At 53.4% G+C, this 27,544-nt stretch overlaps 7 protein-coding genes across 7 annotated transcripts; 2 read left to right on the forward strand and 5 right to left on the reverse strand.

The window, feature by feature from the left end:
• Positions 1-248: 248 nt before the first annotated feature.
• Positions 249-1,283, reverse strand: MFIFM68171_06594 (uncharacterized protein; the record flags this gene model as incomplete). Its single annotated transcript, XM_071062014.1, has 2 exons — positions 249-942; positions 997-1,283. 2 exons carry the CDS (start codon positions 1,281-1,283, stop codon positions 249-251), a joined length of 981 nt encoding a protein of 326 aa, XP_070918115.1.
• Positions 1,284-5,588: 4,305 nt separating this feature from the next.
• MFIFM68171_06595 (uncharacterized protein) lies at positions 5,589-9,377 on the forward strand (the record flags this gene model as incomplete). The annotated part of the gene is made up of 2 exons (XM_071062015.1): positions 5,589-5,776; positions 5,837-9,377. The coding sequence occupies 2 exons, from the start codon at positions 5,589-5,591 to the stop codon at positions 9,375-9,377; spliced, it is 3,729 nt and encodes a 1,242-aa protein (XP_070918116.1).
• Positions 9,378-11,781: 2,404 nt separating this feature from the next.
• On the reverse strand, positions 11,782-12,861 carry MFIFM68171_06596 (uncharacterized protein; the record flags this gene model as incomplete). The annotated part of the gene is made up of 1 exon (XM_071062016.1): positions 11,782-12,861. One exon carries the CDS (start codon positions 12,859-12,861, stop codon positions 11,782-11,784), a length of 1,080 nt encoding a protein of 359 aa, XP_070918117.1.
• Positions 12,862-13,347: 486 nt separating this feature from the next.
• MFIFM68171_06597 (uncharacterized protein) lies at positions 13,348-14,077 on the reverse strand (the record flags this gene model as incomplete). The annotated part of the gene is made up of 2 exons (XM_071062017.1): positions 13,348-13,451; positions 13,531-14,077. The coding sequence occupies 2 exons, from the start codon at positions 14,075-14,077 to the stop codon at positions 13,348-13,350; spliced, it is 651 nt and encodes a 216-aa protein (XP_070918118.1).
• Positions 14,078-14,758: 681 nt separating this feature from the next.
• Positions 14,759-15,561, reverse strand: MFIFM68171_06598 (uncharacterized protein; the record flags this gene model as incomplete). The annotated part of the gene is made up of 2 exons (XM_071062018.1): positions 14,759-14,819; positions 14,882-15,561. The coding sequence occupies 2 exons, from the start codon at positions 15,559-15,561 to the stop codon at positions 14,759-14,761; spliced, it is 741 nt and encodes a 246-aa protein (XP_070918119.1).
• Positions 15,562-21,684: 6,123 nt separating this feature from the next.
• MFIFM68171_06599 (uncharacterized protein) lies at positions 21,685-23,418 on the forward strand (the record flags this gene model as incomplete). Its single annotated transcript, XM_071062019.1, has 1 exon — positions 21,685-23,418. One exon carries the CDS (start codon positions 21,685-21,687, stop codon positions 23,416-23,418), a length of 1,734 nt encoding a protein of 577 aa, XP_070918120.1.
• A 903-nt stretch (positions 23,419-24,321) lies between these two features.
• On the reverse strand, positions 24,322-26,152 carry TRP2 (anthranilate synthase component 1; the record flags this gene model as incomplete). Its single annotated transcript, XM_071062020.1, has 3 exons — positions 24,322-25,793; positions 25,841-25,923; positions 25,986-26,152. The coding sequence occupies 3 exons, from the start codon at positions 26,150-26,152 to the stop codon at positions 24,322-24,324; spliced, it is 1,722 nt and encodes a 573-aa protein (XP_070918121.1).
• Positions 26,153-27,544: the final 1,392 nt, after the last annotated feature.

A 27,544-nucleotide genomic window follows, 5' to 3' on the forward strand; every position in this document is an offset into this window, starting at 1 on the left:
TAGCTGCCAACCCCAACGGGGTAGCACTACAGCTACCCCACCCATCAATCCTCGCACCGCGATCAAGGAGTAATCGAACGGTGGACTCATGGCCGCCCCTGGCTGCCTCGCTTAGTGGGGTGATATTACAGTCACCCCACCCATCAATCCTCGCACCACGATCAAGGAGTAATCGAACCGTAGACTCATGGCCTCCCTCAGCTGCCTTGCCCAACCGATCCGATAGATCAAATATGTCTCCAACATGGTCACTTTGCAGTACTGTTTCCTCGGGAGACGTGGTTCCTGTAGGAGTCCGAATTTTCTCGGCCTGGCAAATCGGACGTAAAGAATGTGTCAGGATAGTTGACCGGTATGTCTCCAGGTGCCGGAATCATCCCGCAAGCGGCATCGTGGAAAGTGTTCCGCATGCACGCTTCATCGAAGGTGGTAAACGATTCGTCTAGCAGCGTGATATCGTCATCGAGTTGGCGTCGCTGGAATTCTTTCCAGAGTTCGAAGGAAAGGCAGCCACGCTCGTACAGGTTCTCATATCCGAACGTTCTGAAGATCTCACGGTCCGTGAGGAAGCTACCCACCAGGAGGCTGAGCGCGAGAAACGCCCAAGATGGGTCCTCGTTGATGAAAGGATGTGATTCCAGGCGCTGCTTCAGTTGCTCATGCTTCGCAAGCACGGCGAGGCGATCGAATGTAGTCGGGGCTCCGACTCCGTCTCCGGGATCCAGGATGGCAGTCCCGTCTGTGACGGCAAACACTTCATCGCAGAGGGTGGGGTCGTAAAAGGCAATTCGAAGCTCTGAAGAGCCCTTGAAGGCAATGAAGACGAAGTCGTCAGGTTGAGCTTCGGAATTCCGACAGCGGCAGTGGACGGAGCAGGGTTTGTCCTCTTGGATGTCGATGAAGTTCCCATACCCGTATGAGTCCCCGATGTACACCTGGTTGCTGTGCAGAGTCAGATCAATGGACACTCTGAGAACTGGGAACCCGGGATCATACTCAGTGACCCCTTCGACCAGACGAAATTTGGGCAAGCCGAGAGAAGCACCTCCGTGATAAGGGCAGTTTGACTCATATTCGCATTCCTTCCTTTTGCTAGCCGGCGAAGTAGTTGGGCCATGGGCGGCTACTTCCCCATCAGTTTGTGGCAGCACAAGGTATACGGCTTGCTCGAACAGACGCAGGTGGACGGGATCAGTCCAGGGATAGCCAGATGCACTCTCGCCATTCAGCACGTCGGGTAGATCGGCCAGGCCAAGATATGGTGGAGAGCCGCAGTGCTCCATAGCAGGGAGTCAGTGGGCCAGGAACGTGGGGAGAAGACGAGCTCAGTTTTGGCGGTTACAGTTCGGCGTCGTCGCAGCCTGCGTGCAAGAAACAATTGCGGGCTCGTTCAGATAGATAAGCTTGCAGAGATGAGATCAGAAGAACACTCTTATTGAGTCCACGTAGTAGATGCGATCCTAGGTTGGCAAGCCTGCCAGCTCATGCTGAACAAACTCGAGGGGCGCATTCCCAAAATGCTGAAATGGTCTCGGGCGAACGTTGGGCCCACAGTAGTGCACCAAAAGTGGGAATTTGGGAACATTCAGCCCCACCGCCCGCCGAACTCCTGTCCGCCTTATCTGGCGCAACCGTTGGGAGAAAAACCAACAGCCAATCATCCCGACTCGTCGCCCCAAATCCGAGAACCAATTGAGAGACACTGGTCTGCAGCTATTCCCTCCAATTTACTTTTTCTGGTGTTTTCTGCAAAAGGGTGGGATCGTGGGGCGGTGTGCATCCCGGCCAGGAGCTCGTGTGCTTAGAGACTTCTCTTTTTCTGGCTGGAGCGAGCCTGATGCCCAAAGAGGAAAGTTGGGAACAGGACCCGGCCTCGGTACACAACAGCAACACAACCACTCTACTCGTGGCTGATTGGGCATCCTCAGGGGGGATTCCTATTCTGCACTTTGCTTTCCGTGAAGGGCAGTGTTTACTCGGGCAATTTGCGGCGCGAAACACCATTGGCCCCTTCATCTACATCACACCCAGCAATCCCAATACCATGAATGCAAGGATAGCGCGGATTCCCATTCCACCCCCCTGGCGCCAGCTTCCTCCTCTTGCTTGTATCGTTCTTTGAGATTGGATAAAAGTTCTGACTAATCATCTGGGGCTAAGACTAAACGCTCGGTTCGCAGAAAGAAAAACGATTATTGGACAGAAAACACAGGGGACAATCAGGATCATTGCTGCCACTGTAAAGTGCTTGGAGTGGGAATCATGCACCAGGGATCGGGAATCGGGAATCATGAGGCTTATTCCTCTGCAAAAGGACAAGCTTTGGGAGCGAACCCAGAAAATAGGAATCAGAGCAAGGAATTGAGGAATGGACGAATGCGTATGTAGATGGAGGTTCTGCCAAAGAGTGTGGATGTTAAATAGTATAAGTTAGCTACGGGCAACGTTCTCCAGACTTTTGCTTTGAATATGATTCCAGACTCAGGAATCCCAATTCGAGCCCTCACTTTCACCCGTTCAACCGATATCCTGTGTCGGAAACCCCATCTTCCACGTGTACCTCCGCCAGGGCGATACGCCAAGATTGATACACCGCTCTACCCAAGCACGTCTTGGAAACATGTATGTACCATCTCCCAATCATCCAACACTTTAGAATCCTGGTGAGTTGACATGGAGCCGCAAAGGTCGCAACCCCCGTCTGCCCACTCCCAGCCCGCTGGCGCCGGGACTGCAATCCAAGGGACCACGGTCCAAGCATCCGAGTTGCCGCCACAGCTCGAACGCTACCTCCGTCAGCCAACATCGGAGAATAGCACCACGTGGAGTTTGGTGGCTGGGGAGCCGAATAATAGGACCTTGGCTGGATGGAAGCGCGGGGCACAAAATGTTGCAGCATTCGATAAAAAGTTTGGGAATACGAAGTAACCGAGCCAGTAGTAGACAGTCCAAACCGGCACAATCGAGGTCATGGTTTTGTATTTGGTTCTTATTTGCCAACGTGAAGTCTAAGGGAGCCCCCTAACAGCTTTCGGATTTGACTAGTGTAGGATTCTAAGCAGGGTACAGTACCAGGGGTGAGCTCCGGTCAGGGGAGCCCTGCGTTATGCTAGTGGTGGTCAAAGTCACAGGATATGGAGTTCGACGACTGGCATTATCAAGATCAAATTATATGAGCGCGTTGGGGTCGTTGTAGTTATTAAACAGGTGTTAAGACGGACTTGGTTGAGCTGTCCGCAATTAATGGTACAAACCACGCTCCCCGTTCACCCGTCTGTCGTCGCCTGCTGCCAACTGCTGCCCATTCCGGCAGATGGCTTACCCCGATCCCCGCTGTCTGCGAATTCATTCTCGGATCTCGCCAAATGCCACTAAACGCAGTTCAGGCGCTGTCTTCGCCGCTGTTCGATACTGGCTCGATAGCTACATTGAAGGATGCTGCGAGGGCACCGTTGTCTTAGGTGTATGTGCATCGGCCACGGCTAGGCCGCTGCCGGGATCATCACGAACACAAACTCGGCGATCCACTGATCGACTCGCTGTGCATCATCCAGGGCGGCTTCTAGGATGGGGCCGTCAAGTTTGCCAAGATGAGCGAGGTATACAATTCCCTTCCCACCGTCGCCGCGCACTCGCACGACGGCAATGGCGGAGTTTTCTGAGAGCTCTGACTTTAAATGTACAGACTTAACTACACTTTTGATGCTCATGCTAGAGTTCATGAGATGTTTACCACAGGGCAGTCAAATCTAACCTCCCTGTGGTCAACAGCAGTAAGTAGTAGAATACTTGTAGTAGCCCGGGTATAAGCAGTGAACATGCAATGTGGGAGTAGAGTGCTTATTAAGGGTAGGATAGTGGTCTCATTGAACTCTGCCTCTCTTCTAATCTCTGTCCTCCGCCTTCATTCTTACGCCTATGATGACAGTGTCTAGGCCTCTTTACCCCACTCGCTGCTCTATCTTCTTTCTGGCTTATACGCTCTTTTTACACTTATCTGACGCGATATCTACACTATTCCGGCTTAGCATTGTTGTTGCTTTTTTTTTTTTTTTTTTTTTTTTTTGGAACTCCGTCTGCGCTACGGCTCCGGGGCTTCCAGCCTGCTCCAACGCGACTCTACCAGCCGGTTCTCACAATTCGGGTCTGTACTAGTTGGGAGCTTGAGGCTTTAGTAAGGTCTTGGTGCCTCTGTAGTACCTTGTCGGTAAATAGTAGTTCGGGACGGCCTTTATCGCCTAGCCTAGTAGGACAACTTCTAATCTGTTTCTTCTAGCGCTCTTCCCAAGCACTCTTCAGTGTCTCCTCCACTGTAAAACCCTGCTTTTGGCCCTGATTTTGGTCCTAGCCCTGATCCTAGCCCTGAATATACACTATTCTATTAAGCTTTCTTAAATGTTAAAAATTGCTAGTAACTATGGTATAAATACTACCAATAGATTTTAACTCGATATTTAAAATTCTTACTAAGTTAATCTCTCTACTAATCTAGACTTTATATTTATTTCAATTATATTTTTAGATAACTTCTATCATTTTAATTGATTTTTATCTGTATAGGATCGTGGTTTTGTTTAGTGTTGGTTTTGGGGGTTATAATAGGAGTGAGTGTACCAGGCGTGAGGTCTCCCGTAAGTAGGTACAGTGACTTATTTATATAAGTAGCGCCTTAAAAAAAAGAAGAAAAGAAGAAACATAGATCTTAGCGTTTTCGTCAAGGACATATGTTAGCGAAGTTAGAGTATTAAGAAATGAAAGAGGGAGAATCACAAGAGATAAGATTGTGAGACTTGGAAGGTGAAGGACGACCTACTTGAGTTTCTCATAGGAAGAATGAGAGTATAAAGAGACATACAAGAGACAAGACAGTACTACCTATGTTCAAAAGCGGGCTCATTTAGCCCTCTTTATATGGGACTAATTCTAGGCTCACTCGGCTAGAGTTGATGCAATTGCAACCCTGCTGCGGCACAGGTTTGCCGAAAGTGGTATATGAGTGTGAGAAAAGGTGAGCAAGGGTGACCAATATCCAAGACCCTGATCAGAGTCTGAAGAAGGCCTGAGTAAGGGTGGGCATGGTTACGCGGGCCGTTCGGGGTGCGGGGACCAAGATTCGTCTCATCAAACATCAACTATCCTCGCATGGGAAGTAAGAGGTACGATGGTCTCTCTTTTGCATTGACCCGTTCCCGCTTCGGTTGAGAGATAATAGTGTCGCTGCCTTCCGGTGAAGATGTATCCAGCTCAACCTTTTCGCTCACTGCCAGTAAATATCGTGGAGCAGGCATTTCCCAAGGTACACAGTAGACAAAGCTGCGAGCGAAAAGACACATGGAACGGAGAACGGGAAAGGAGAAGGGGGGGAAGCAGGGATGGTTGCCAAGGGCGCTTATGTACGTCGCGGTCACGTACGTCGTGAGGCTTAACGCAAGGCTTCTCAGCTGAGCTTTTTAATCCTCCGAGTCACATTTCACAAACACTACATCCCGCAAATCTGTTCATCTCCACTCAGCGCTTATCTAAACAGCCCGCGGTTTCAAGGCTCAAATTTGACTTCAACACCATTTCAATAAGCTCAAAAATCGCAGATGGACACCCCGCGCGAGTCACCCCCTGAGGCCAGCGCCCCTGAAACGCTTCAACGACCTGACCCCTCCCAGCCCACCGGCGACGGTACCGGCGAGAATCCAAACTCCAAACCGACACCCTACAGAGACGAAGACTTTGCCTTCATCAAGGACGACGGAGACGGCGAAAAGCCCGACAACAAAGTCTAGTTCCTGACGAAAAGCCGACTCCTCTCGTACAAAAACGCCGTCTGTCTCTTCCTCATCAGCCTTCTCCCCGAAGACCAACAATGGGCCTTCTTCGCCGTTTATCTGCACACGAGCGACATATTCGTTCGGCCTTTGTATACCTTGTCATTGGCTGCCGTTTTCGCGTCTTGGTACAATCCGCGTTTTGGCGTCATGCGCCTGTGTCGACTGCTTATGCTTGTCGACGGGTTTCGAAGACGGGGCAACGAGGCGTGGAGGAACTCGTTGTCTAGAATGTTTGATCTTACGACGATGAGTATGTTCTTGTGGTCTGAGTTTGCAGGGGTGCATGCCTTTTTGTCTCCCCGTGCGCTTGACGAGGGGACACTTCTGCAGGTGTCGCCGTTTCTGGAGCCTGTCTTTGGTCCAGCGCAGTACTGGCCGCATGTGATCGCCCCACTGCTGCCGGGGCTGCTGTTGTTTCTTCCTAGAGGGTCTGTCAATGGGTTTATACCTGAGAGTAAAAGGCAGGGGATTATTATTGCCCTTTTCTCAAAAGCATGCATGATGATCCTGCCAAAGCTGATGATGTTCTTTCAGTGGGCCATTTTTGGCATCCTTGCGTGGCCGGATTTCGACTACCCCATCATGGCGGTGGAGTTCTTGCTGTGTTTTGTTGTCTGGCAGTGTCTGGACGTCAATATTCAGGCGGCGTATGCGGCATATCTGTTTATCAACCAGAGGACACACTGGACGGTGCAGAACAAGCGCCGCGGTGCCGTGCCATCGGCTCTGTTGTTGAGAGAAAGAACCGGCACAACGTGGTTCGCCATCACATGTCTCGCCATGCGGATCTTTGAGATCACCTGGGGTCATCAGATCGCGGAATGGGGCACCATGGACCTGGGCGTGAAGGTCTGGCTGCCGCTTTTGACAGTGCTTGTCTTAGGCATTTATCTGCTCAAGTACGGTCTGGGAATCCGACTGCACAAGTTCAAGCACCGACCGATCAAGGAACGGAATGGTATTCGACTGCTGCGACTGCATCCCCAGCCTCGGTTTAGGAACTCGCCGTTGCAATGCGATATCATCCACGTCAAGCTCGGTGAGGTGCCGCCGTATACTGCGGTTTCCCATCGCTGGGGCGCGCCGGGAGAGACGCAGGAGATCATTCTCATTGACGAGGCGCCGTTTCTGGTGTCTTCGAACATCCACTCACTGTTGCTTGCCAAGCGTTCCATCACGAAACACGTCGTCTTGTGGATCGATTCGATCTGCATCAACCAGGATGATGAAGTAGAGAAGAGCCGACAAGTCGGGATGATGCGGGGGATATATGAAGAAGCGACGTCAACTCTAGGTTGGCTGGGGGATGACACCGGAGCTGAAAAGGCATCTTTGCTCACGTGCCGCTTACACGACTTGAAAAGCCCGGAAGAACTTGCTGCCCTCCGCAGGGAAAAAGACGCCGGCTGGTCAGAGCTGGAGCATATGCTGAAGAACCCATGGTTCCAGCGAATATGGATAATCCAGGAGGTGGCTGCCTCTACAAACCCCCAGCTCAGGTACGGTAAGTTTGAATTCGGCTGGAGGTGGTTTACCGCGGGTTTGCTTAAGCTGTTGATGTTGAGCGCGCAACTCAACGCTCAGAGAAAGCCAGCATTAGATACTCTGTGCCACTACACGGGTTACATGAATATCTTGATTATGGAGAACATCAGGAGACAGGTGGACGAGGCGGACTTGCTCAGAGTCAAGGACATGTTGAAGCTCGCCCGCGGCTTCCAGGCAACCCTACCGGTCGACAAGGTGTATGCCCTTCTTGGCATTACCGATGAACGCAACGCACCCCTTTTTCATCCAACCTACCTGAGACATGATTCGAACGAAGAAGGTGTATCACACATCGGTCACGCGACCAATGACCTGTTGATGATCATGAAAGCTATAGGTGACATCCTGGGCTCCATCTCAGGGGAGGAACGCACACTTCGAGGCCAGGCCATGACCAAGAACGCCAAAAAGAGTGCCCGGCACCTGATGAGGCTATACCGAGACTTAGTTAGATCGGAGGCAGGAGTGGACCGTATTATGGAGGGGAAGCCAGACTTGGAGTTTCGTCAGATGCAGGCCAACTATTCGGAGCAGACAACCCCGGAAAGGGTCTACACCGTCGTGGCCCGCGACGTGATTCGACAGGGAGACTACGCGGCGTTTGTTGCACATGCTGGTATTGGATTCCGCAGGAAAAAGACGTTCAAGAACCTCCCGTCTTGGGTGCCTGACTGGTCGACTAATGTCAATACTTTAATGCTGCCGCGTTTAGTAACACCTTCGAGCCAGCCCAAAGCTATATCCCCGATAAAGAAGGACGAGGACGCGGATGGATATGACGCCTCTATACAACCCAGCAAAGAAGCGGACTTTATCCAGGACGGTGGCCCCAGTTTTTTATACCTCAAAGTTGCCGTCCAGAGCAAAATCACACATCTCGTACCGCTGACGACGCCGATCGACGCCAAAAAGATCCTTAGAGCAAAAGACGCCACGAAACCGGCCAACATGCTAGCCAAGCAGATGCGACGGGACTACGAAAGGGTACGCACCAACCACAGGAAAGCGCTCGATCTTGCCAACCAGCACTGTATGCACAAGTATGCGACTTCAGAGTCGGTCACCTATGCGTTTGCTCGCACAATGGTGGCGAATACGCGGACGATAGGCCATTTTCAGATGGAAGGTACGGATTGGGATGTGGAGAAAGGGAAGGCGGACGTTCTGAGGGATACCAGTACTAATAATGATGGGGATGATGAGGTGGGGGCAGGGACTAGTACGGACAGTACCGGTAGTACTCATTGTAAGAGTGACAGTGTTGTCGGGGTTGACGACAAGCTGTGGGAGACGGACGAGAAGAAAGCCGCGGCAAGGTGGTTCTTAATCAGACACATGCAGTGTTCGCCGAATTTTAGGGTGGCGCAGCTCATTCTGACAGATATCGCGCCGTCTTTTGCGTCGTACTCATTTGAAAGCGGTACGAGTGAGAAGCGGGTCGGCAAGACGGGGAAGAAAGTTGAGAAGAAAACCGGTGCCGGGAAGGAAGCGCAGAACAAGGAGGAGAATGAGAGAAAGAATATAGAGGAAAATGAGGAGCAAAAGAAGGATGAGGGCAAGGAGGGGAAAAAGGACGAAAGAAGGGAGGAGAAAAAGGAACTTCGTGCCACTACACCCTCCAACAGCATCTTCTCTGTCAGCACCGACTCCATCAACCCCCTTCACCTTTATACAGGCGTCGCAGATTACACCCTCGATCGTCAATTCGTGGTCACCGAGTCCGGGGACATGGGCCTTGTCCCGAACGGCACTGAGATAGGAGATCTGTTAGTCGCCGTTAGGGGATGGAGCCGGTGTTTTGTGCTGCGTCCGGCCGTCTTCTCGAACAAAGACCCAAATACCGAGGAAAGTGAAGATGAGGATGAGGATCAAGCGGTGAAAATGAAGAATATTGTGTTGAAGGAGGGAATTGGACCAGATAAGATGTGTAGGCTTGTAGGGGAGGCGTATGTCCATGGGGTTGATTGGGAGAAACAGGACGAAGGAGAGTGGTTTGCGCTGTGGTGATGTTTTTGGGCGTCTGGCATGTTCGGACTCTCGGTTGGTAACATGGAAGACACAAAATCCCCACTTTCCTGCTTTTATAGTTAAGCTGAGGCGTCCGACCAATCACGAGAATCTTTTATGGGTGACTTTGCGGAGTTCGGCACCTGCCCTAGTTTTACAAACCTTACCGCGTCAGGAAACTTAACCGTAACACCAGTCCCCGACAACTCATCAGAATAACTTGAGCTGCGGCCTACACAATATCTGCAACGGTTTAACAAAACCCACTAATCTTCCCAACTCCCTCTGGGCTTTTTAAACTGGAAAAGGCAGGGTCACTTTCGATGCCACCTGTGCTCGCAGGATGTGCTCGCAGGATGTGCTCGCTTTACTAAAAGGATTTCTTGGATCTGCAACCATCTCGACGACTTCAACTTTCAGAATTTCGGTGTCTACATCCGACAGCAGCATTTGGCGAAACGTAAACGCACATGTGTCCGGAAGAGAGGCTAAGACTAGGATGGGGCTCTATAGAGTTGCAAGTCGTGCGTCTTTTTGGTTGAGTCAACCGCAGACCAGAGCAGACCGCGATATGGTGCCTGCAGGCTGCAATGGTGGCGCTCTTCGCATTTTGAGATGGTTTCATTGGACTATGTCTTAAACTTGATCATATAGGAAGAGAGCGATACTCAGCCCACGGCCTACGTCCCCTCCTTCGAGACGATTCAGATATCCTTCCGAACCTGTCGCTTTACCTTCGGGATTTCGATAGCCTCCAGGGTGATAATGATCCGGAAATTTTCTCAGCCCTCCCTAAGGAAACGCAGCTTGCGTCTTTTGAGAACCGAAAGAACAACACCTGCCTGGACGAGGGAAACCGTTGTCTTTGTCATTCCTTTCCCCCAAGCAATGTGGTTATGCATGAGACGGACGCAGCGGCCGTCGTCCCTGGGCCTGTGCCTGGCTTCGAAAAGTCCTGCTGCGTCTAATTCGCCGGCGTTGAGGGCCAAAATCCTGCCCTTCGACGCTCTCATATTCGTCTGAAACCTCGGGAATTTTAAAGGAGCCCCCGGGGTTTATCGGCGACTCATTAACGGTCGGCAAGGGGCTCGGCGTCGAGGTAGGACTGGGCGGAGGCCGCCTGCGCCGCGACATGGCTCAGCACTAGCAACAGCACACAAGGCACAGGAAGACGGCGACGACAACCCCGGTGATGGCGCCGACTGCCTGGCTGAAAAGCCCGGTGGCGGCGGGCGGTCTTTTTGCACCAGAACCTTCACGCCCAAGCTGCTGGTTGATAGCGCCCCCGAATGGACCGAACTCCTCGCGGGCGGGAGAATTCTCGCGGCAGCTGTCAGTGAAGTTACCGCCGCAGTGGCTGGATAGAAGAGAGCAGGTAAGACGGCAAGTCGCTGCAGGAATTGCTGCCAGATACACCAGATTAGCCCAGTTACAGGTCCAGGATCTGGGCACACAGATGTGGGCCCAGGCAGCTACTAGCTTAGGGTTTAGAGATCTACTCTTTTATATTCCTGAGCTATGTATATTAACAATGAACAATATTACGTACAGTTACCCGCTTCCACAACTATAACACTGTAGCTTCCTTACCTGACTATAGGCGCTAAAGGAAGCTAACTCCCTCAGAGACCTGATATATATAGTGAGTTAGGGAAAACTGTCCCCGCGGATCTTGGCTCTTTGATTAGACGGAGGCGGTTGCAGGGCATCAATAATAAAAAGGGCAAGGCGCTGTTAAGCTAGCAAGAGTTCAGTAACTAGTTTAGCTAGTGGGGCACACACGAACTATATGGCTACACCATAATTTTCACTGTCAACTGATGCGCGGTCTAGATAGCGCACCTGTGGGGGAAATGCATCTTTTGCAGCTCCGGCGACTTCGAACGCGGTTCGATCAACGGATCAAGACGGCGGAGGCTGGAGCCTTGCATCCTTACTCACATGCTCTACGTGGCCCAACACTGCCGCGATTTTGGATACTCTACATTCCGCGAAAGTTTGATGATTGGATAAACGCGGCGAATAACAGTAATCATCAGAGAATTGATAATGGTCTCGGTCGGCTCGGGGCTTCTCATCTTGCCAATGCAGACTGTGTGCCCCGCACCGAGTTATCGGAAAGCCTTTTCTCCTCGCGATTCCCGTTCCATCGGAGGAGCTCTGAAAAACCGGAGGACACAGGCAGCTGTCGTTTTCGATACCCTGCGGCTGGGCATCAGCGTGGCCCGGTCCGATGAGTGGGCGAAGAGGCGAGGCAACGAGGAGACAGTACGCATGATATGATTCGATGGTAAGAGCGCAAGCAGACAGAATTAAACGACTTCGATGCTGAACACTGACGAGATCAGTACGGGACAGCATGTATCCGACTACGTAAATCGCGGCCAAGTCTCAGACACTACTATCACAACCCCCAAATCAAATCCCCCAGGAACTTCCACAACACCGCCTCCCGCCAGCCCTTCTCCTTCCACGCATTGGCCGTGGCCGGAAACATATCCACAACCCCTATAATCGTACTGTCATGCGCAAACACAAAAAACACATCCTCCCTCGCATCCGCCGCCTGCGCCTTCCGCACCGTCTCCACCGCCAAGGGAACATCATGGCCCATGGCGAGACCGAAAAAGGGCTCGTCCGGTTTCTTCCCGCGGCGGACGTTCAACGCCTCGAACGCCGCGCCGCCGGGACACGCGCTCCACCGCGCGCGGAGCGCGTCGGGGAGGGGCAGGTCGAGCCTCGGTGGGATGGGGAGGTGGGGCGAGGGCCGCAGCTGCGCGGCGTGGTGGCACAGGTCGCCGCCCATGAAGACGAAGGTGTCCGGATCGGCGGTGGTGCGCGCGAGGCCCGAGAGGTGGCCGACTGCGTGGCCGGGGGTGTCGAGGAGGTAGAAGGAGCCGTCGCCGAAGAAGTCGAAGGCGCGGAAGGCGCCGGCTTCCAGGGGCGGGGACTGGGCGGCGAAATCGATCTCGACGAGCTTGCGGCCTTTGAAGTAGCGCTCTTGCACGGGGCTGTCCGGGCCGGTGGGGTACCCTGGGAGGAAGGCGGCCTTGAAGCCGGGGCCGACGACGAGGTCGGTGGTCTCGGGGAACGTGGACGGATCGCCGATGTGGTCCCAGTGCCAGTGACTCCATATGATGCTGCTGATCTCGGATGGGTCGACCGAGTTCTCCTTGAGGATGTCGGCGATGTCCTTCTCGACCCTGACCGACCACCCGGTCTCCCCGATCCGACCCACGATTGAGGGGGCGAACGAGGTGGTGAAGTCAGGTGGCACGGCGAGGTCGAACAGCGCCTTTTGGCCGGTGGAGCTTTGAATTAGGAAGGACCATGCGGGAATGGGGGACAGCTCGTCGAAGCCGTCGACCTTGGGCCCGGCCAGGAAGAAGTCGGGTTTCACTTTGGTGACTCGGACCGTCGAGTCGATGATGCTCACCTGTGCGGTGGCCCCTGCCGGGATGTCGAATAGCGTTTTGGAAGTCATGTTGCGAGCACGTTGTTATCGCACATCGCCGAATCCTTCGAAGGTCACTTGCGCGGGTGTAAAATCAAGCCGACTACGAGCGTCAAACCGGTGTCGGCCAGTGACTACCAGTTAGTGTTCTTGGCCAACAAATTGCGCACCTGGCCCTTGATGATCTCCGCGTCATTGCCAGCGGCTGAAGCGGTGGGTCACCTGACTTCCCTTGAGGAATTCATTAACGTAGGTAAGGTAACCTTGACCAGCGAGTGATTATGCACTGTGTAAGAGAAACAGCGTAAATAATTACCTACAAAGATCCGAGTACTAAAAAACGCTTCTCCAATTGTTAACTTATCTTTAGTGTTACGGAATTTCGTATATCGTGATAGTCGATACGCGTAGGATATACGCGTATCATACTTGCCACGGTACCGAAGTGAAGCCAACATCGTCGGCACTCGGACGCTTTTCTAACTCAATCCTAATGAATCACCGCACTGATGCCGCTTATGCTGTCCCCCATGTCATGCCCAGTCGCTGGAGGAAAGACATGATTGACCCTTTCGGAACGTACCCACCGTATGTAGCTTGGAACCACGACGCAAAAGTTCCTTGGAAGTAACAAACCGTTAGCTTCTGGTCTTGACTATCAATAGTAGGAATTTGAATGATATGCCGCAACCGGCTTACCTTCGATCGGCCCTTCGATGCCAAATCCCAGGAGTTCCAACACCCAAGGCATTAATCGCGCCAAGACGCCGAAGGCTACCAGTGATAGCAGGACCGAAGCGGCAATCTCGAAGGGATGCTCCTTAACATAGGCGACGAGGTCGCTGAACAGCTCCTGGGCGACAGCGACGGCACCATCGTAGGCATCGGAGAGCGCCTCACCCCACGTCTCGCGGCCCGTCTGCTTCAGTGTCTGCTCTAGCGCGTGTAGCACCCGCTCGGCCAGCCAGTCGGACCAGCCCTCGGCGCCAACAGCGTCGTCGAGCCGCCGCACCAAGCCGGGCCCGGCTTTTTCGGCGCGGCAGAGGATTGCGATGACTTCTGCGGCGGTCTTGTCGACGTCGTCGGCCGACTTGCTAATGGTGGCAGGCCTGGCAGATGGAGCGGGGTGAACGGGTGGCTTCTCGTCAATGACGGTATATCGGTAGGGCTCGGCCGGGCGTGGGTAAGAGTGGCCCGGGCTCTCGGGCGAGCAGCAGAGGCAGGAAAGCAAGCTCTGGAAGTCCATAGCGACCATACCTTTTCGAGTCCAAAGAACTGCTCGGTTATTAGTGACTTTGTTGCTGCGTTAGGGAGTTACCACATTCAGCTCGGCGTTAAGCTGATGAAACAGGTGGAAGAGCGGGGGAAATCCATGTTAACATTCGTGAGGAAGGAACTTGAAGAGCATCCAGCGTCAGGTAGGCCTCCGTGCATGCGACAGGGTCGCGAGCCAGCCACATCCCGTCACTAGCCCAATCGGCGCTGCAGCATCGCCAGCTGCGGCCTCGGAAAATTGCAACTCGAAGCCAATGGGTCAACATAAAAATCTCATCAGAGAGTTTCCCCGCACTGTCTCGTTGTCATGACAGCATGGAACGGATAAAAAATGGATTACACCTAGACACTTGGAATTCCTTGCTTGCTGCAGGATTCGGGTTTAGGTACCAACGAAGGGTCATATTAATTAGCTTCCAATATTTATATTTCTATACCCAAAGTACGTTACTGCACAGGAGCTGTTAGTCCTTGAAATGATCAGAGACTCCTAATTGCCATCTGCCCTCCGTATCGTAGGCTTGTATAGCTCTATTGAAAGAACGCGGATAGCCCTAACTACTGAAGGTGCAAAAAGGAATGAGTTCCCCGCAGGATTCAGCCACCAGGGCGTTATAACTCTGGCATAAGTAGCTCGTTCCCTCTAGTTAGGCTACGATTTGCTAGGAGGTGCCGGCCGTGAGATGCGCTCCCAGTACTCCACAAATTCCTTGCTATTTGAAGTCAGCGACCCATCCCGCACAGGTTCCCGCAACCGAGAGCATTCAAAACTTACCCCGTATCGCTACACCAGCCATGGTGAAAAGTAAGCGACTTCCCGACCTCGGCCCATCGATAAGTCTCTACATCGTCTTTCAGCCCAGAGCAGCCGACAACGCACGATCTTTTGGAGCATGGATTCCGCCCCTCGGCTTCGTGTCCACAAATGAGTCGGCGGACTACGTTGATATCATTCCTGACCAGTTGGGTCGAGACAATATCGCTCCTCCAAGTCGACGTAGTCTGGTACCCTCCCTGGATTTTGTCATCTTTGAAGGAAGAGCTCCACACCGTCGAGGAGGTGATGCAGTTCAGGTACAGCTGGTCGGTGAGCCACCGCTCCAACTTGGGGATCCGGAAGTGCCGTGCTTCTGCGAGGATGTCGGCGTAGAGCTTGTAGTTGTGGCCTTTCTTTTGATCGTAGGACAGAGGGAATATGCCCCGCCGGAGATATTTTACTATGTGTTGGAAGACTTCGGGGTCCGAGTCCACGAAGACGGTGCCATCATCTCGGAGCGCGGCTCTCCAGTCGCCGCGGAAAAAATCGCGGAAGTATTGGCTTTTCTCGGCGAGAGTCGGGATAGCAGTGATAAATCGTTGCCCGGAGACATCAAGGGTAATTTGCTCGGCGGGATGTATGGTCATCAAGTCGCTGTATCGCGGTGGTTCGCCGGGGACCGGGGCTGTGATGTTCATCGTGTTGGGGCGGATAGGTACCGAGTGATGGCGAACCTGGGTTATAAAACGGCTCAAGAACTGGTTTTGTGCTGGGAAAAGGTTTGCGACGAGAGAGGCGTCTTCAATTGCCAGCCGTGGTAAGAATTTCTGATTTAAGGAGAATCTCGCAGGATTGCTGGGGGCAGTGTTCCCCAAATAGTGCGACAGCCTGCATGCGAATCCGAGGGTAAGCCACACACACAGCATCTCATCGAACGGCTGTGCAGCGGAGCCGAATCCTGGTCAGGTGTACACTACCGTCTGGGGGCGAATTATCAGGCCAACACTCACGCGGTTTGAGGCCTAGAGGCCAAAACGGCTCCTGCCCATGCGTCGGCTATATCTTGTTTTCGGCATTTTGACACGATCCGTACTTCTTTCGTGGCGCCGTCGGGTGCTGTAAGTGGGTTAATTCCTGGAGGAGGCAAAGAGCATCGTCGACAATCTCATCATTGAGCCATTTCTAAGGACCTAATGTTGGAAGAGAGGTGTAATGAATCGCAAATATTGAATCGCCGAGTCGTAAGACAAAGGAGGTAGGGGGGCCTCCCTGTGCTGCCGGCTCGTCGTCCGGCTCGCTTGTAAGATTGATGATGTCACAGCACTGTTATTGGGAGGCGGTTTAGGCTCGTGGTTTACCAAGCGCTTCGCGTTTCCCATTTCTCCCTATACATTAGGTTAGCCCAGGACTAAAGTTTCGCTTTTGCTAGACCACACTGTTCCTACAAGTTCTTTCTCTCAGTCCCAACCTGCCCATAATGGTTTTAAAAAGGCCGAGACAGCTATCCACTCCCTCTTTCGAGGAGCAGGGACAGACTAGCTACGTAGGGAGATACACCTAGGTGCTCTATGGGATGAATGGCCAGGGTTTGTCGACTGTAGGACAAAGACTTCATGCACTCTCAGCGGACCTGCAAGTCCCGGGCTCTGTAGAGGGCTTCGGGCTTGAAAGCAAAGATGACCTCCCTGTCCTTCAGCGAGGCTCTGTACGAGACTGGAAAGGCTGCACCGTCACCACAAAAGACAAACTTCACTTGATGGCCCTCGCATGACGCACCGACGTCCCCGAAGGTTAATTAACAACGCGGCTTTGCCCTCTCTCCAATGATTATCGAGGCTTCCCGTGCGCCCCTGCATAAGCTGGCTGTTCCGATCTGTCATCAAATTCCTGACCCTACCAAAGAGGGGATCAGCAGACTTTCCACTCCCGCTGTTCGGGCTTGTATGTCTCGATGGCCCGAGTGTCCTCAGCCCCGCTCCGTTTCTCAGAACCACGAGCTGGACAGGTGAGTCTGCGATGCCTACGATATTATCCTTCTACTTATTGACACGCTAACTGTAGTAGGAACCTCGACAACTAGGGGAGCGCAACGCTAGCATTGGTAATTGGAGAGGTCACAGAGGGCACATCTATGGGACGTCCTCCCACGTGCAAGAGTACAGTGGCCAACAATGCCTATTTTGTTACGGCGTTGTGCCCCTCTATTTCATTTGGTTCGCGCTACAGATCGCAGTTCAACACGCGTGTGAAGTCCAGGTTGCAAGATTCGGAACAATGCAGAGTTTGCAATTTGGTGGATACTGACCAGCCCAACTTGTACAGGTCTCCCTTCAAGTTCTCGGTTGAGTTCGGAGAGGGTTATCAGGATCCGTTGAGAGTGTAGGCCTTGAAACCTACCTTGGGGCTCGACAAATATCCTTCGAGATACGGCTCGCTTCCTCCGCCGTTTGCGGCGTTCGTGCTGCTCGCTAACATGTTCCCCTCCGCCTTCACCGTCCCCACAGGCAGAGCCCACTAGGACGTACTAAGCGAGCACGAGCCATCGAGACACAGTCATATGTATGTCATTGCTGCGGCGCAGGTATGTGCTGGACATTGGCGTGTTGTTGGTGGATCAGCGCTGAAGCCCACCTGAGCCGAAAGACACCACGGGAAGCGAGTGAGCTACGGCCACAGCATGATCACCGACCCTTGGGGCGTGGCGCTGGCTGAGCTTGGAGATGCCAGCGATGAGCCTGAGATTGCCATCGCTGAGATCGACCATGACCTCCGGTCTTGGCTGCTGTAGGGCGGCTGCGGTCCAGCATCGGCCAGCTGGGGCTCGTCACCCTCGCTACCCTCGTTGCCAGCCATGCTGGTAACCGAGGGCTCCGGCGCGTCGATATCGTCGGAAGTAGCGTCGACACCTTTGCCTGCTCAGACATGTCAACATGTTGGCCTGCCGAGAAATGCGAGATCCAAGCATATACCTACTGTATTTGATAAGCGAGTGCACCAGACAAGCGAATGCACCACTTTCTACCAACCAACAACAACTATCTTCAATTGCAACACATCAACACTACGAACCAACTACAATTACATCAGAAACAGCTGAATCAGACCCTTCTGCAACCTCTTAGCACGTACGGGCATTATGGCCAGGTTTGCCGCACACACCACAGCACCGAACCTTCGTACGACCCCCCCCTGCACCACTACCATCCTACTCCTTTTCTTGCGCCACCTCCCCCGCCACGGCCTCCTAGCCTGATTGATTCTGTACATCTTGTACTGCAAGCGATCCTCTATACTATACGCGTATTCTTTTAGCTCTCCGGCGCTTGCTTAGTGCCTCGTTGGCCTTACGGAGTGCAGAAACCTCTGACCGAAGGAGGGTCACCTCGTGCATTATAGCCGTTGTACTTTTCGTAAGCTGGTCCATAGTAGCCAACATCGACGTCGGGGAGCTATTTTGGTGGTTGGCAATGCGAGTCTTAATAAGCGTTGACTGCGCGTTGGTTTCTTGAGGGTTGTATGGTGTCTGGAATACCCAAGGTTGTGGTGTGCCGGCCTGCGAGTTTAAGGGTGTCGGCGTACGAAGCCGTATATCTAGCTTAGAAAGCACCCTCTCTGGATCGTACGGTATAAGGCCAGCACCTCTGAAGCCACCCTGTATATTCTTCTCCGTCATAGAGGCGAAGAAGGCTTTGCGGAAGCTACAGAGGAACTTAAGCTTGGTCACGTAGGTGATATGTATCCGTATCAAGTCTTTAACCTAGCGACCGTATGCCTTCTTTAGCGGCCTAAAGTAGCCGACATCGAGTAGCTAGAGGAGGTGAGAGGAATGCGGAGGTATGTAGAGCGTGATAATATTGTTCTTCTGGTAATGGAGCTCGAATTCGGTCGAGTAGTAGCTCTCGTAGCCGTCGAGGATCAATAACCGGTATTTGCCCTTTGCTCGGGGTGCTATATAGTAGTCGAAGTACTTGATCTAATCTAGGCCTACCTTATTGGTAGTCCAGCTATTGTCGGTAGTTGCAATCCGCTATTCGCCTAGGAGGTCGTACTTAGTATACTAGTTAAGGAGGTAGTACTGTATAGCTAAAATAATGAACGGAGGGATAGCCTAGCCGAGTACGTTAACGCCTTAGATTACTATCGCCAATTCATAGTTGCTAGGTTGGGCCAGCTTCGCCTTACTACGGCTATCCGAGGTAGTAACTACTATATCCGCGTAGATGATGCCTATTATAAACCCTATCTCATCGAAGTTATAGATATTGTTATCGACAATACCGTACTTGGCCTTAGTATTCCATACGAGGGCAAACCAGTCGCCAATAACCTTTAGATCCTCGCATTTAGCCCTTTAGTAATTATACCGACGTACCCAACGCTTTCGGATCTTTTTATGGCGTTGTATAAAGTTGTATGCCCAGCGTTTGCCGATAGGGGGCGCGTCGCGAACACGTAGTAGTTGGTTGGCTATATCTTCAACACTATATGGTCTTGGCGGAAATCCTCGTATATCCAGCTCGACGATGTATCGAACAATAGCCTCCTCTTCTTGATCTGTAAGCTTGTGCGAATTGGCTGGAAGATCGTATCGTGTAGGCTTGCCGTCGCGTCGTCGTAAGAGAGTTGTATGGTACACGTTGTAGATCTTAGCCGCAGCTCGGAGGCTTAGATTTTTGTCCTTCTTAAGAGCTTCAAGGGCCAGGATCACCCTGGCTTCATTTGAAGTAGTAGGCATCTTGGGTTGCGTATCAAAAGTCGATGTTGCGTGGGGAGGTGGCGCGTCGCGTAGAAAGTGGTGCATTCGCTTATCTGGTGCACTCGCTTATCAAATACGTTATACCAGTAACACTGCCGGATTCAACTTTGTTGTGCGCATCTGGCAGAAGCCCATCAAGCGACGCAAAAGGTGTGTCGGATCGGCTATCGAGATCATCAAACTCGTCATCGCTTGGGACTAGGATTGCACCGACCTGCGACTCCGCAGCACTACCGCGTTGAGGATGGTGCGCATCCTGCGGCAGCAGCGGGTGCAAAGGAACTCCAAAGATCGCTGCGGAGGGGCCCCCCTCTCGAACCCGAAGACAACGGCTCGCAGACTCGGGACCCGCCGCCACGGGAGGAACGTAAAAGATCTGGTTATCGAGGTAGACTGCCGCCATCGCGCTCCCGGTGAGATGCCGCGCTGTTGGATTGGAGAGAAGATGCCAAAGGTGGTAAAGAACAGTTCCTGGAAGCATTTGGCGTGCAAGCTGGCCATCTTTGCATTGCTGAGGCGTCGGGGAACGAGCGAAATATATTTGCATACGCGGAAAAGGCGGACTCGACCTCAGAGTCGGGAAGGAGCCTAGACCCAGCCCTCCACTCTCCCGTCCGCTCCACCATCCCGACGAACACCTCGCCGTACGCGGTTCCAATGTTCGTCTCCACGACGTGAAGACTAGGCTAGGAAGTATAACTCGTAAAATGCGCTGAACATGGGGTATTTGTTCAACTTTTGATCGGCGGAGAAATATTGCTTGAAGCTAATTAGGTTCCACTTTGGTCATAGCCGGGGTCGGGGAGTATCCGTTGACGTGATTGAACACTTCAGAATGGAAATTGTCACGATGCCGAATGCGGTCCGTTGTGCGGAAAACCTGTTACGCTTGTGCTGAGTGGAACCGCCATTGAAAACAAAAGTGACCGCAGGATGGCTCTGGTGGGACAAGGGCTGAGACCGCTGGGGGATGGTGAGTCCTTGCTTGTCTTAGGTGACATAGCGTTGAGCAGGAGTAAAACGTCTGGGGTGGGGATAATCATCTAAAGAGCCGACAACCATTACATCGACCGGCTGACACTTTGGCTTTTAACGACACATTTAAGGGAGAATTCAAGAGACAGAGAGTGGATTAGTCTAGACCTCTGTAGGCAATCTTATTGGCCGAGAAGCTAGGAAGAAGAATGGGACGGCTCTAGCAGTAGCTTATCTCAGTTAGCGCTGCCAGCGATCAGGGTCTTTAGAGCGCTTTGCGGCTGTGTGGAGGAACGTCAAGGCGAAGCCGGTCGAGTCCGGAAAGCCTAAGATCTTTTGCTTGTATTTCGAGCCTTATTTCTTATTTTATTTTATTTTTCCCTTCGATATCTCCCTCCCTCTAAAGAGCCCCCATATAACAGGAATTCAATGGTAGCGAGGGAAGACGGGGAAATTCAGACCGAGAAAGCCATAGGCTAATATGGCCCAGCGGATGGCTTTAGGCTCGGAGAAGCTATTGTGTGTAACGCAACGCGGTGGGCAAGACACCCCCGCATTCAGGATCAATCGATAGCTTAGTAGTATCGTTTTCTAGGACATGAATGTGCAGATTCGTCGAGGTGGCAGACAAACTCGGGAACTGGGAGACTGGCGGCAGAGCGGGCCGGAACAGCAGAGGTCCGGGAAGCTAACCTAAAACATCCGAGATGACATCCCGAGAAAGCTACGCTTCAGGTTGAGTAGCAGTGTAATGGCCTCTGCAGCATTATTAGGAGACGACTACTCTATTTCCCTACATTTTTGGATACCTCCGCTACCTTGAGCGGGGTGGAGTCCAATGGATCGAGATCTGCATGGTGAACCGGGTAATTATGCGCACGAATAGCAATCCTCTATGGCATTGGGGGCAGGGGAATTATATTGGATTACAACGCACCACTTGACTAAGTTCTTCGTCTAGATGCTACCCCCCACTCCATAGCGCCTCAACGGCCCATATGTTGAGCTGCTTTCACACCTACCTGTGTCTTCCATGACCGTCAGAAGTGGGAATTCTTAGAAGCTACCAATTTCAAAAACAAAAAGCACGATGAAAGCCTCGCTCAGCTTCCTCGTAGGCCTGCTCCCAACATGCCTGGCCGCCAATTCAACATACCTCAACCCGGTGCTGCCCGGATGGCACAGCGACCCAAGCTGCATCTACCACACGGCTAGCTCGACCTTTTTCTGCGCCACGTCTACGTTCATCGCCTTCCCTGGCATCCCCATCTACGCCAGCAAGGATCTCATCAACTGGAAGCTCATCAGCCACGTTTGGAACCGGGAATCCCAACTCCCCGGTGTGAGCTGGAACACGACGGGTCAGCAGGATGGCATGTACGCGCCCACGCTGCGCTTCCACGACGGCCAGTTCTGGGTCGTGTGCGAGTACATCGGGGGAGGAGGCGGCGGTCAGGTCCTGACGGGATTGCTGGGCGTGCTGTTCAGGACCACTGACCCATTCGACGAGTCAAAATGGTCTGATCCCGTCCTTTTCTACCCCGATAAGATCGACCCGGATCTCTTCTGGGACGATGACGGGAAGCTATACGTGGCCACGCAGTCGATCATCCTGCAGGAATTGAACCTCACGACTGGCGAGCTGAGCCAGCCGCCTGTTTCGTTGTGGAATGGAACTGGCGGTGTCTGGCCTGAAGGGCCGCATCTGTATAAGAAGGATGGGTGGTATTACCTCATGATTGCCGAAGGGGGCACGGCGCTGGACCATGCCATCACGATCGCGCGCTCGAGAAACTTAAAGGGACCATATGAGCCGTACGAGGGCAACCCGATCTTGACCAACAGAAATACGCCGGAATATTTCCAGACTGTGGGGCACGGCGATTTGTTCCAAGATGCCAACGGCAACTGGTGGGGAATGTGTCTTGCAACCCGTGGAGGGCCCGAGTGGAAAACGTTCCCCATGGGCCGAGAGGCTGTTCTCTTCCCTGTTACCTGGGAGAAGGACGCTTGGCCGGTCCTGCAGCCCGTTCGCGGTAGGATGAGTGGGTGGGAGCTGCCGGCGCCCAGTAGGGATATTCCCGGTGAAGGCCCTTTCAACCGAGACCCGGACGTCTACAACTTCACCGAGGCTGGTGAACCCATTCCGCGGAATCTCATGTACTGGCGCGTTCCGCGCCCGGGAGCTATTACGACAACTGCCAAGGGACTACAGGTCATCCCTTCTCGGAACAATGTCACGGGGCAGATGTTTGCCACAACGCCCGAACTGAGCGGGCAGCGCGGAATGGCGTTCGTTGGACGGAGACAAACGGACACGCTGTTCACATTCTCCGTTGACCTCATGGATTTTCAACCCAGTGGCGATGGCTCAGAAGCTGGTGTCACGGTGTTCCTCACGCAGCTGAATCATATCGATCTAGGTGTCGTTCTGCTGCCGGCACAAGATGACTCCAAGGTGCTCTCGTTGCGATTCCGTGTCGAGGCGACGGGGACACTGCCTCCGGAGAAGATTGTTCCGGTTCCCTCGGCGTGGAAAGGCGAGACGATCCGACTGCAGGTCTCAACTCCGAATGTGACGCATTATGAGTTGTCGGCTAGCCTGGCAAGCGACCCGACCTCCAAGATTGTAGTTGGCACAGCATGGGCAGGGCTCGTGAGCGGAGCTACCGGTCCGTTCACCGGGACTCTACTGGGCGTGTATGCTACGTGTAATGGCGCAGGGAAGGGGGAAGATTGCCCTGGTGGTGGTGACAAGGCTTATTGGCAAAGATGGAGATACACTGGCGAGGGTCAGGAGATTGCCATGGGCGAAGTGGTGTAACCATTGGCTCGCGGCTAGCTCTCGAGGACAACATTGAGGTTTCTAACTTGGCTGGATATGCCTCGGCAGGGAAAATAAGGCCTAAAGGATTTTCAATTGGAATTTTGGCCAGGAGCCCCATTGCTCGTTTGATCGACCTCCCTCGCCTGTGACAAGAGCGCCGTGTAATTATTTATCCTATGGCGACGGTATGTCCTTCTTTGCGTGGTTCGCGGGGACCAACCCTTACAATGTTTTGAACTACAATCCGCCACAGGAAATATTGCTGTGCCGTATGCCGACTCACGAAAGGTTGACTTGCAGATCTGTAGGGAGCGGGGAGTGGCGTGAAGCTAGACCAGTCACAAGCCTACAAGGTCCTCACTGCCGCTGGTCAGTCCAGAATCAAAGTCCGTGTCAAGGACGGTAACGCTGTCGTCCTCAGCGTCGACGAACTCGACCCGGAACCTTACCCGAACCCTAACCTGTTTCTCGTCGTGATCCCAAATGTCAGACCTCGCCGGGCGCGAGGTTCTAGGACGGTCCGGGTCCGGGCTTTTGGATGGCTCAGCGTTGCCAAGTAAGCCTGCGTACTTTTGGAGAGTTCAGTTTGGGCCCCGCCTGTGGGGGAAAGCCCCTATATTTCTCTTCGGGGCAGCTGGAAATTAATCAGGAACTGGTGGTCCGGACCCCCTCCCCTCCCAATGAGGTATAACCGCATTAGATAGGTCGATACGCTTCCATAAGTGTGGGATTATAGCCTTGGTTTTTTGGCATTTACAAGGCTTATAACACGGAGATAGTGGGCAGCTGGGAAACCCTTGATGTATTGGTGAACATGCCTGCTTTATGATGTCCCAGTCCGAGCGGTTGCTCCTATGATAATGCAGCGCTAATATCTGCTGTCAACCCTCCACTATGCACTCATGCCCCGGCACTCATCGTCTGCAGCCGGTAGTACTCATCCCCCTTCCTCCGCTCATCCTCAATAATCTCCTGCACCGACTTGGAGCCGAGCGAATCCCCATAGTACTTCTCAGCCAGCTCAATGCACCTCAAGTTAGCCGCCAGCTTATTCATCGTCTCCATCCACTCCTCCGTCTTCTCGCTGTCGAACACAATCCCGCCGCCCGCCTGGAGATACGCCACCTTGTCCTTGATCAGCATCGTCCGAATGGCGATGCACGTATCCATCTGGCCCTCATCCAGCGTCACCTGGCCCTCCTTGCTAACCCGCACCACGTCATACGCAAACCATCCCGCAGCGCCCGCGTAGACCCCCCTCTTCTCCCGCTCCAGATCGTAGATCAGCTCCATCGCCCGGATCTTGGGCGCCCCCGAGACGGTGCCGGCGGGGAAGATGCTCCGCATGGCGTCCCAGCGGGTGCATTCGGGCCGCAGCAGGCCCGAGACCTCGCTCGTGAGGTGCTGCACGTGCGAGAAGCGGTCGATGCGCATCAGGCGGTCCACCTTGACCGTCGACGGGTGGCAGACGCGGTTGACGTCGTTGCGCGCCAGGTCGACGAGCATGACGTGCTCGGCGCGGTCCTTGGTGCTCGCCTGCAGCTCGGCGGCCAGCTCGTCGTCCTCGGCGGGGTTAGCGCCGCGGCGGATGGTGCCGGCGATGGCGTGGTTGACGATGCGCGGCCGCAGCTGCGCCTGCTGCTCGGCCGTGTAGCCGAACCGCGTGTCGACGGGGAGCGCCGCGTACCCGTCCGTCTTCATGAGGCACTCGGGCGAGGCGCCCACGATGTGGAAGTTGGCGCACGAAAGGAAGAAGAGGTAGGGCGACGGGTTGAGCGTGCGCAGGGTGCGGTAGATGTTGAAAGGATGCAACGAGGTACCCCGCGAGAAGCGCTGCGATGGCACAGCTTGGATGATGTCGCCTTTGACAATGTGCGATTTGAGCGAGGTCACGAAGGACTCGTAGCCGTGGCGACCAACATTGGACGAGTACTGCTGCTCGGAAGCCGGGCTGCTAATGTTCTTGGGCGGGAGTGGGGTCTCGGGCTGCTTGATGCACTCAAGAGTGGACCGTATCGTGGCGCAGGCCTCGTCGTAGAGCCTCTGAAAATCGTCGGTAGGGTTCTCGGGCAGCCGCATGTGCGTAACTATGGTGAGGGTCTGGCAGAAGTGGTCGAATGCCAGGATAGTGTCAAAGACCATGAACAGAGCCTCGGGGATGTGGAGGTTGTCCTCAAGTGGCCGCGCCGTCTTGGGCTCAAAATACTTGATGCAATCGTACGAGATATACCCGACGGCTCCGCCCGTCAGCGCAGGCAGCTTGAGCGACGGAATGCTGACAACTCGGTCCTGAGACAGCTGGGCCTGGAGAGCCTGCAGCGGATCGCCGACATCTTCGTAGCCCGGGCCGGTTGCGAGCACCTTTCTAGGATCTGGAAATTCAGAGAAGGCCCGAATTAAATTTGTCGGCTGGACTCACTGGCTCCAATGAAGCTATAGCGACCAACGGTCTCGGTGCTTCCCGTAGCACTCTCTAGCAAGAACGAGTACTCGGCGGTGGCGCTGTCAAGGTTAATCACTGAACGTGGCCAATTGCAAGTCTGGATTCGGAAATCGTCGCATACCCATTCGATAGCTTTAGGTAGATCGCCGACGGCGTCAACAGATCGGAGGGGACCGAGATGCAAACCGGAAGGAGGGTCGGCCGGGACGCGGCTTGGCACGTCTGCTCAAAGAGAGTGTGGGCCTCGGCGGCCGTGGGCCGGATGTCAAGGTTGGCCGAGGACGCCATCAGGAACGGCCCGAGTGTGGCGTAATGCAGCTAACAGGGAACTAGGGCGTCAATTGTTGGCGGCAGTGGATTGGACCCTCGATCGCCGGCGTTGACAGAGTCGAGGCGGGCGAATCTAGCATTTTTAGCTTTTTAGAGTCTCCGCCCGGCGCATCCGACGTCGGGTGGGATGAGTCAGGGTGGGGTTGAGCGGGTTCAAAGAGAGAGAAGCCGTAGCCATCCTTAACCCTGTGCAACACTCTTTCCAAAGGACGCGTCTCCCCCCGCACGAGAATTGGATGAACTGAAGCTCTCCATAACTAGTTGTTTATTGTATCGCTAAGATTCTGTGTTGGCGGATTGTGAATGCTCCATCCCCAATGCGATTACCCAGGCAGCTTCCTGCTTTGCTGGAAGCAGGTGATGCCAGACATCTCTTAATACCTCAAATAATAACAAACGGGTCTCTCAGATAAGCTACTACTGGTTATTACTAGTCCTCTTCTCACTTATCTCATTTCGAGCTGCAGGTTTCTCACTCAGCATTGCACAGATTTACAAACTTGGGTTAGGGTTCGCTAATCCCGCGGTCTTGTTGCGTGAGCCACCTGTTCCAGCTACCCCGCTCCAGATTTGTGCCTCGAGTCGAAAAAGAATGTGTGTGCGCGGTAAATCTAATGAGCACAGAAAGAAAAGGTTCTTTTCCAACGCAATACCTCGCGTTGATATGTACACAGACATTCCATCCTTTCTTACTGCGGGGTGCTCGGAGTTGCTCCATCGATGCTGACTCGACCTGTGCTCAAGCTCCGCACCGACACCACCTCAGCGTCGAAAACGGAATAAATCCTACCTTACTGCCACGACATCACAAAGCTGGGCGGGGAGGGGAGGGGGGGGGGGGAGATCTGCTGACTGTCAAATCTTCGGGTCGCTTTCACAGCCCGGCCAGTGCGAGCGAGTACATGTATCTTGTACGCTGATTCGAAGAGGATGGAATGACGTCACCGTGCATGGGACTCATTCACCTGGTTCCTGAAGCACCGACGAACACCTGCCATTCACCCTTTTGGAGCCAGCTGTCAAGAGTGCCCGTGGGACGAACCCCCGGTAAGTGCGCTACTAACGAAAATAAGCGGGTTGAACTATTCGAGCTCTGGGATATGTTGTGGGCACCGCCAATGAAAGACGGCCAATAGTCCACATTAAGGCAAGATGTGCCGATTTCAGTCAAGATTCGTCTGTTTCGTGTAGCAGCAGGTTACAGTTAGTGTGCTACTGGATTTGCCGTGCTTGCAGCGCAGATCTTGGTTTGAATCGCTGAAAACCACCACGAAGCTAGCCCCTCCATACGACAGGCACAACATCATGTACGATTACATCATTATCTCCAACAGGGTTGCGGACGGTATC

The sequence above is a fragment of the Madurella fahalii genome (genome assembly GCF_045866475.1).
Source record: "Madurella fahalii IFM 68171 DNA, scaffold_3, whole genome shotgun sequence".
Classification (NCBI taxonomy): domain Eukaryota; kingdom Fungi; phylum Ascomycota; class Sordariomycetes; order Sordariales; genus Madurella; species Madurella fahalii.